Source organism: Calidris pugnax, unplaced genomic scaffold, assembly GCF_001431845.1.
Source record: "Calidris pugnax isolate Ruff unplaced genomic scaffold, ASM143184v1 scaffold280, whole genome shotgun sequence".
In the NCBI taxonomy this organism is placed as follows: domain Eukaryota; kingdom Metazoa; phylum Chordata; class Aves; order Charadriiformes; family Scolopacidae; genus Calidris; species Calidris pugnax.
In genome coordinates, this window is record NW_015091123.1 from 1,659,735 (window position 1) to 1,668,784 (window position 9,050).

The following is a 9,050-nucleotide window of genomic DNA, read 5'->3' on the forward strand; positions in this document are numbered from 1 at the left end:
CTGCCCCACCCCCCGCTTAAACCCCCTTTCACTGCGCCTGGTATTTAATACAATTTAAATCCTTCTTGTGGACGCCGCAGCCTGCACGGCCTTGCTGATGCTGAGTTGTTATATACGCTTGCTGCACTGTGACAGTATTATATAAAAAGCTTTGTATTATTAATTACACTATTTTTGTTTGTTTGTTTGTTTGTCTGTTTACATTACGAGCAAATGACATATCGAGAGAGAGCTTCCTGCAATATACCTGGGGGAGGGAGGGGAAAGTATGCCAAAGAAATGTCTTTAAAGGGGTCTTCTTTTTTGCATTTTTATATAAATAGAATGTTTCTAGCAGATATGTTTTGTTTAATATATTAAAGATTCGCCAATCTGCCAAGATCCACTGTGATTTCTCAGGGGCTTTGGGTTCCAATGCAAGGGGGCAGTGCTGTGTGGAGGGAGCAGCACCCAAACCTCTGTCTTTCCCCCAATTTCCAGCAGTTTCACATCCTTTATTTAACCAAGGATGGGGCAGTTTTCTCTCAGCATGTTACGGTGTCTCCTTGACCCTCCCAAACCCATTCTGCTGAAGGAGGTGAAGCACGAGAAGGTGAGGCCACCCCAGAAACATTACGGAAAAGCAGCACCAGTGAAGGTGCTGGAGACCTTCCCCTGGGCATCCCCCCGGGGTACGTCCACCAGAATCACTCATGTCCTGCCCCACAGGCCTGGGAGGCACCAAAACCCCTTTTACCAGAGGCTGGAGTGAGAGAGAGAGTCCAGAAACCCATCCTGGCCCCTGTGCTTCCATTTATTTCTAACCCCCCCTGGGGTACGTCCACCAGAATCCCTCGTGTCCTGCCCCACAGGCCTGGGAGGCACCAAAACCCCTTTTACCAGAGGCTGGAGTGAGAGAGAGAGTCCAGAAACCCATCCTGGCCCCTGTGCTTCCATTTATTTCTAACAGAAACACAACATAACCAGGAGGACTTACTCTATAAAAAGTCCCATTTTGGTCCAGACTATGAAAGGGGACGCAGCCCCCTCCTTCCCCACAACCCCGCTCCCTTGGGGGAGTGTCCCTGCAGTGTGGGATGGCTCTGTCACCTCGGGTTTCTCCCTTTTGGTCCCACAGTGTCTCTGGCAGCACTGTCCTCCAGACGAGCATCTTCATGGCCAGGCCTTGGCCTTGCTGATGGCTTGGATCTCCTCGGGGCCCCGCAGGTACTGCTCGATCTCGCTGTCGGAGATGGGCTCGTCCCCGGTGACGGCGGAGTCCGAAGGGCTCGGGGCTGCCGTCCGCAGTCTCTTCCTGGGGTTGATGAGGCAGGGGGGCAGCAAGGGCCTCGGGCCACCCTCACGCTGCCGTTTCCCTCCCGAGGGACACCCCTTCTCCTGCGCCGCCCCTCCTGCTGCCGGAGGAGAGTCAGGGGACCCCTCCCCCGGGGCCGCAGCACCCTCTTCCTCCCCGTCCTGCAGGCTGAAGGCGTTTTTCAGCAGGAAAATCCGGTGTTGCAGCAAGTCCCCCATGTGTTTGACCACAGTTTTCTTGTCCAGCTTAAACACCCTCAGCCAGGCGAGCTGGGAGGCCATTCTCAGGAGGATCTCGAGAAGTTCCTTCAGCCTGAGGTGTGCTGGTGGTGGCAGGTCCACACCCGCCAGCTTGCAGAACCTCCCCAGGGAGCAGGCGAGGCGGGCGCCGGGCTGCAGCGACTGCCACGACAGGAACGCCGCCGCCGTGACGATGGGGACGGGGTGCCGGCCCGTCACCAGCCACGTCTCGCTGGCCAACTCCACCACCTGCATCGTCCGGGCCACCACCTTCTCCTTGTCCTCCACAAATTGGGCAGGGACGTCGGCCGCGCGCTGGAACAGCCGGAAGCTGGAATAGAGAAGAGCCCATGGTTGAGAGAGGGGAGTTCTCACCAGGCAGGAATCCAGCTCGATGCAGGAGGTGGCTGCAGGAAGGTCCTTTAGGACAACACACCCTGCTTCTGCTTAGGAGGCTAAGTGCTTCACTGCGCTCTCCAAACTGAGGAGAAAAGGGCAGGAAGAGAAGAATCACAGCCCAAACTGTGATGAGGGAGGTAAAAAAGGTCTGTAAAAGCACAGGGTGGGCCCTTCACCCCAACCCACCAGCGAGCACCGATCCTGCCCACGACCACCTCCTGGCCACCCTCACACCACCATTGCTGGCTGGAGCAACAAGTGGATGAAGTTTATCATTCAAGGGACAACAAGAATGCACTCCCAGATCAGGAATTTTAGAAGCTGCTGCACCAGTACCACTCCCCATCCCAGTAGATCTGGGGCTGTGAGCCCACCGAGGGGATACTTTTCCAGAAGATCTGGTTTTCCCTCAGCGCACTCGGCAACTCGTTTGCTGGTGTAACAGCAGAGCTCACCCTGTGTGTGCTCGTGGGACCTCTGCCCTGCCCACAGCTGTGCTTCAGAAGCCTTTCCACCCCTGCTGTCAAAAGGCAGGACTCTGAAATGCCCCAAAGGGGTCCCTTTACCTGTTCAGGTGGGTCTTCACCAGCTCAGCCAGGCTCAGGGCCGGCACAGAGAGCTCCAGCTCCTTCTGCAGGCTCAGGTAGACGCTGGCAAACAGCTCCTGCTTGGCGTACAGGAGGGAGCAGATCGTCCCCATCGTCACGGGCCAGTTGTGCTGCCGACAAGTCACGAAGACGCAGCAGCCCCCCAGCAGCTCCTTCTTCTCCAGACTGACCAGGTGGAAGGAGGGGTGCTGCACGGCCCTCTGGAAGTACGACACCGCCGTTTCCTCAAACACCTTCGGGAGCTGGAGGACTTTACAGAGGTCCTGGACCCGCCTGATCCCTGTGAGAAGAGACTGCCCTTAAAGATGAGCTCGAGCAGCTTCTGATGAGCACTTCTGCTCGACATGGCAGCGCAGCCAGCGTTCCCCCTGCCCCGAGAGCAGCCCAGCTCCTGCAGCCATTGTGCAAAGACCTCCCGAGTCCCTCAGTGCAGGTGAGGCAGCTTGCTGAAGGCAGGCGTTGGCTGGACAGAGAATTAACTGCTGCCTTCATGCTTTACAGCCAGCTCCGAAGGCTTTTGTCATTTTAGAGAGCATTAGAAACATGTAAAACAAACTAGAGAGAAGCAGCAGGAGAGAATAGGGGTGTGAGGGAAGCTCTTACCTCGCTGCAGGGAGCGGCTCAGCTGCTCCTTCTGCCCCGTGCTCTGGGAATAGGCCACCTCTGAAAAACAGTCCGTGTTAGGCCGGGTGGGCTCGCGGGGACTCTGGGGGACCGTGCCATTTCCGTTTTGGGCAACCAGGTGCCCAAATTCCTGATAATTTCAATTATCAGAATTGACAGGTCTCTGAGGGCACTAAACAAGAGGCGGCAGCACAAGTTAAGGGAGGGCGAGGAGCAGGATCCCTTCAGGGCATCACTTGTCAACAAAAAGAACCAGCAAAGGCCTCAGGGCTGCTCCCCTGCTCTTATCACGGAGCCACAGAAGGGCTGGAGGCGGAAGGGACCTCTGGAGATCATCCCACCCACCCCCTGCCAGGGGCTCACCCAGAGCAGGTTGGACACAACGGACAGATCCCTTCCAACTCCGACAGTTCCCCGGTTCCGTGACTCCCCCCACCCTCCCCTCCCGTCCGCACCGGCACCGCGCAGGCTGCGGGGAGCCCAACAGCCCCCGGGCTGGCGAACGGGGCTGCGCGGGGAGCACTTCGCTGCTGGGACCGACTCAGAATGGCCAAAAACAGGTTTTCACCCCAATTTCACCCCAGGCCGCACGCTCTCCCCGCCGAAGCAGACCCCCCCCCCGCTTTCCCCGGGCCCGGCCGCACCTCGCAGGTGCTCCTCCTCGGTGTAGGTAGTGGTGAGGAGCCCCTCGGCCAGGACGCAGCCGCAGGCGGCGCAGACCAGCTGCTGCTGCGCGTAGTGCGCGTCCTCCACCAGCGCGGCCGAGCCGCAGCCGGGGCACCGGCCCCGCGCCGCCATTGCCGCCGCCAACCGCCCCGGGGAGGGGAGAGGGGGACGGACCGCGAGGGGCGGGCGCACACCGCCGCCCACCAATGGCGGCGCCGCTTGGGGAAGGGAGCACCGCCTCTCACCAATGGCGACGCCCGGAGCCGCAACGCCCACCAACCGCGGCACCGCCCACGGTGCTGCCCGCCCGCGGTCCGGCTGGGTCGCCGCACCCCCGAACGCTGCGTTCCGGGGGCCTCGAGTTCCGGGCTGCGTCGAGGCGCCAGCAGGGAGTGCTGCGAGCTCTGCGTATAAATAATCATCTCAGTAATTAGCGATGGTTTGGGCTGCGACTTCCCCTTTTAAGGCTAAAAAGAGCAGTCCCAGTGAGAGACACCAGAAAGGAGGAGGGAGCCAGGAGTCCTCTGCCAGCACAGAGCTGAACTGAAGGCCTGACACCCGGTGACACGCATTTATAAGAAATAAAAAACATTGTATTGCTGCAAAGAGCTTCTTAATGAGAAGCTGCTGATCTGTAAAACTCTTAATTGGCTCCTCAGCGGCCTCCTGCAAAACCTGACAGGGCCTATAATGAATGTAATTGAAAAAGGGGCCTTGCCCCTCTGAGCTGGAAAGGCAGAGCCCTTTTCATCTCCTGGAATTGCCTCCACAAAGCGTCACCTCCGATGGGAGGGGAACGGCTCCTGGACCCAGCAGCACAACCTCCCGCAGGGATCACCTCCAGGAAGAGTTTCAGGCAGCACAACCTGCAGAGAAACATTCCCATTCCTGCCTCTGGGCAGTCCCAGCTCCTGAAAGCCTTTGGCTGCAAAACCAGAGGAGGATGAAAAGGCGAAAACGCAAACTAAACTGAGAGATTGCAGAGTTAGTGGTCACAGAAAAATACTAAACTTGGTGCAAAAGCAGCTCCCCCTGCCTTTCTCTCAGTCTTTAGGAGCTGGAAGCTCAGAACAGAGCCCTGCTGTTGCAGAGTGTGTACCAGCCAGGCTTTGTTTTCTAAACATTTCACCCTACACAAACAACCTAAAGCTAAATTTGTGTAGCTCTTCAAGAAAGAGACAGGTTGAAGAAGAATCCTCAACAAGAAAAGGACAGAAAGCTTCCACAACTCTACCCTGCTGCAGATCATGCAGAGCTGTGGCTGCCCCCACAAGACTGCGCCGTAATATTTTAGGAGGTTTTCAGTTCTCTGTGAGAGTCTGCAGCCATTACCCAAATCCCAGCCCTTCCACAGGCTGTTTATAACTCGATTTTTTCTCAACAGAGGACAGGCACCAAGGGGACAACGCTCTCCCTCGCTCCACACTCGTGGAAACCTTCTCCTGGGGAGACCCAGCAGCCGCAGCTCATTGTCCCCATCACGTCCTGAAATGTTGGGGGGCTCCAGGCGACCCCCCAACCCCTTCCCTCCCCAGAGGCGGCGGCAGGCGAGGACAGCACTCAGGGTTTCAGGCTAAAATGGCCCTGAGACAGCAGGAGGTTGATTTCCTCTCTTGTCACCGGCTGCCCACAATCTGAGGGTCATTACAATCAGGGGCCGGGGCAATTGTGCTGGCTCCTGGCCAACAAACCTTTCACACATTTTTTTTATTCTTTTTTTTATTTTTTTTTTCCCCTTTACAGAAACTCTCGATTCTCGTGATGCGGATGAGCTCGTCTATCAGGTTTCCCCACCCTGAGAGGTATTTACCATGAACTTCCTGCACCGAGAGCTGGCAGGGATGGAACTAGCCCCAAAATACCTTGAGGATGAGGAGTTTCGGGCAGCAGAACTGGGTGCCAGGAGGGGATGAGGCCCTTTTGAAACCGCTCTTTCAGAAAAAAGATAAAGCGATCAGAACGCCAGATACAAGGTATTTTTATTTTAGTGTTCCAGGAAAAACAAAAGGCATTTAAAAAAGAGTAGGTACCCAGGCTATAAGCAGACAGTACAAATGGGTTAAAATACATTCAGATCCTTCAATAATAAAACAAAACATTTGATTCTTCAGGCCCCTAAAGTCAAGGTGAAGCACTTTGCTGGGCATAAAATGCCAGTCCCCTAATGCCAAGGAAAGGCTTTAACTAGTATTGCTGACACAGGACTGAGGTACAAGGTTTGTGCGATGCTTTGGGGGCTCTGGGAGCGTCACCCCCAGCAGCGCCCGTGCGGCTCCGGCAGAGGCTCAACACCCACAACCACCCCAGAGAACAACCCTGGGGGCAAAATCCAGCCACAACCCAGGCTCCACCTCAACATACAGGGCTGCAACTGGCAAAAAAGGCTGCCAGGAGAGGATATTACACGTTTTAAGGCTTTGTCTCCAAGGAGACCGCATTTTAGCGCTTTGTTTCTGAGTGTGTAACCTCAAGGTGCACATTCCTACCGAGAGGAATCCACGTGACCCAAACTTCATAAAAATCCACGCTCCAAAAGCATCACACGCAGCACCATGGGGCCTTCGGCGGCCACTCCGTGGTGCCCACCTTGACTTTAAAATGAGGTGAGTGAAAAGCAAGAGTCCTGCCTTGCTTCCCACACCTCCCGTTACCACGTCCGATAAACACAGGTTTTGAACCGTTTGGTCACCGCTCGAAGGCACAACAGGTTTTCCTGACTCTCTGACCTAGACCATCAGAAAGCAGCTGTGGAAGAAAGTCCAGTTTAATAAAGACCAGTTCATCAGTGAGGTATAGGCAACCGTTTCTTTCCAGAGAAACACTGAGGCACGAGGAGGAAACAAATTAATCCTTCATCTTCCTCGCTATCTCAAGGCACAAGAAGCAGCAGCAGTTTTCAGGAAGGCCAAGCAGTCCCATGCACGACCCACACCACCAGCCAAGAGCTGGAGACACCACTAAGACCTTCTGCGTTTCAGACCCTTCATTCACAGAAGAGGGTACAGGAGAAAAGAAATAACCCCTTCGCTGAAGACACCTGCTCAAGTGAAAATAAAATTAGAAAAAAAAAAACAAAGTACCCAGAGTCTTTAGGAGACTCTTAATGCTTAAGGCTTGTTTCAACTCCAGCCTCCCGTGAAGGACAGCTCTGTCAGAAAAGCTCCAGACTTTGGTAATTAGTCAGTTTACAGTAATAAAAATGTAACTAACAGCACTTTTTGAATTTTCCAGTAAATGTATACATCTCTAAGTAAATATATTAAACTACTCTTCACTACAAAAATACAGTATTTGAGAAGTCTCCCATAGTTTTCAGTGTTTTATGAAAATAGTAAGCCGACTACTAACAGGCTGATAGTCGATCCAGCTGGTCCAGCCCCTCAATAAAGTGCTTTGCTGCAGAAAAACTGAGTTAGAACCTCACCCCTCTCCAGCTAAACCAGGAGTGACCCAACAAACCCTTCCAGCTTCCGAAGGCAGGAGCATTTGCTTTGCTCCTCTGCTACCCGTCTCGGTATTTCAGCCTTTTATGGACTCTCACAACCCTGATAAGACCCAGAGATGCAAAGAGGAATCTGATTTCTTTGATCTTTGACAAGAGCTCATTCTCAGTCCGTCCTGAGCTGCAGGTCACAGAGAACCACATCAGATTTGAGCAGGAGCTCAAATTCCCCAGGGAAGGCGATCGGGCTCCTCTCGGGGCTGTACAAGGAACATACCAAAGAAAGCATTGTAAGACTCATCACCTTTGAAGGTTGTTCCAAGGCAAGCCCCAGCTCCAAAATCTGAAGTTTTTAAATTTAATAAACTGCAGTGGTGTCAAAGAAAAATAATCACAGCACTCCCATGCAGACATGGGCCACGCACGTGTACCGTAAAATCCACACCCATTTAAGACAACAGAAACCAGGAGTATCTTTGCCTCCCTCATTTGAACGACCTTCAAATCAGCAATTTGGAGTCTACAAGAGAACAGCTTCTGAGTTAAAATGCACCTTGGGCCCAAATTCATTACTACCATTCCTGGGGTAGACAAATGTACCACGACATCTCAGCGTTTCCTGTACCAAAACCACCTGTAAACCCTCCCCGAGGAGAACTTCTTCAAAACAATATGTATTTAATGAGATTAACTAAGCTTTGCTTCTTCCTTTCCAGTCTAAGGTTTAACTTGCATTCAACTTTCTGGGCATTAATTCCTTTTAAAACACAGCTCACACAGCCCTGGTCTGACACACACATCACATCTTTGGACTTCTCCAGTGTAGTTATTCCTATTTTTTTTTTAAAGCAATCAAATCCTCAAGCTCTATTTTATATTGCACTACAACTTAAGATATGGAGAGTAATTGATCTATCAAAGCTGCTACGAAACAAAACCATTAAAATAAAACCTTCATAAAGGATCATCAGTGCCCTGCTGGCAAGCAAAACACATCAAAAACCCGTCATCCTTCCTATCGCATCAACCTTTGGGTTAGATGCCTGAACAAAACTTCCCAAATAATGGAAAGAAACCAAAAAATAAATAGGAGAAGCTGACTCTGCAGACAAGACCCGACGTAACTGCTGATCAAACCAGGAGTTGCTCAAGGCAGAAAGGGGAAAGAGGTCATTTTCTGTGGGCAGCGCAACCGGCACCACCTACTTCACGTCGTCTCCTTATGAATCCAACTCCACTGGCAGGAATTCAGCCCTTCGTTCCACCAGCAGCTCCAGGGCTTTTACATCTTTCCAGCTTTTTTGTTGCCAGAGGTGGAAACGCGGAGGATGTTGGGGGTTTCCTCCATGACTCTGACAAGCAAGTTGTCGATATAGTCCTCTAGCTCCCGCACCTGGAGATCCTTCCTGGTAATTGCATCCTTCTGCTTCAGGACCAGCTGGATCAGCTCGTCGTGGGTTAGCTGGGCATATGCATAGGCAGGATCCGATGGATCGTATTTCTGGGAGAGAGGAGAAAGGCAGGGTCACTACGGACATCGGGGCATTTCAAAACAGCAACAGGACCGTGGCTGGGCTGAGGAATTTCAAGCCCAAAGGAGCAGCTTTACAGACGGCATCTGCACAGCCACAGCTGCTCTGCAGAAGTATTTCTGTGCTTCGTGCCTTTAAAAACATAAGTTCCCTCCCAATGGCATCACTCATTAGAGTTTTAGGATGGAGCAGAGCCTGCCCCAGCACCAGGAAGGGCAGAGAGAGCTGCCAGCCCAGCCCAGATTT

At 53.1% G+C, this 9,050-nt stretch overlaps 1 protein-coding gene across 1 annotated transcript; it reads right to left on the minus strand.

Annotated features, from left to right (window-relative positions):
* Window positions 1-922: 922 nt before the first annotated feature.
* Window positions 923-3,973, minus strand: BRF2 (BRF2, RNA polymerase III transcription initiation factor 50 kDa subunit). Its single transcript, XM_014958410.1, has 4 exons — window positions 3,809-3,973; window positions 3,144-3,203; window positions 2,499-2,820; window positions 923-1,864 (listed from the first exon to the last, which is right to left on the minus strand). The coding sequence occupies exons 1-4, from the start codon at window positions 3,960-3,962 to the stop codon at window positions 1,153-1,155; spliced, it is 1,248 nt and encodes a 415-aa protein (XP_014813896.1). The 5' UTR covers window positions 3,963-3,973; the 3' UTR covers window positions 923-1,152.
* Window positions 3,974-9,050: the final 5,077 nt, after the last annotated feature.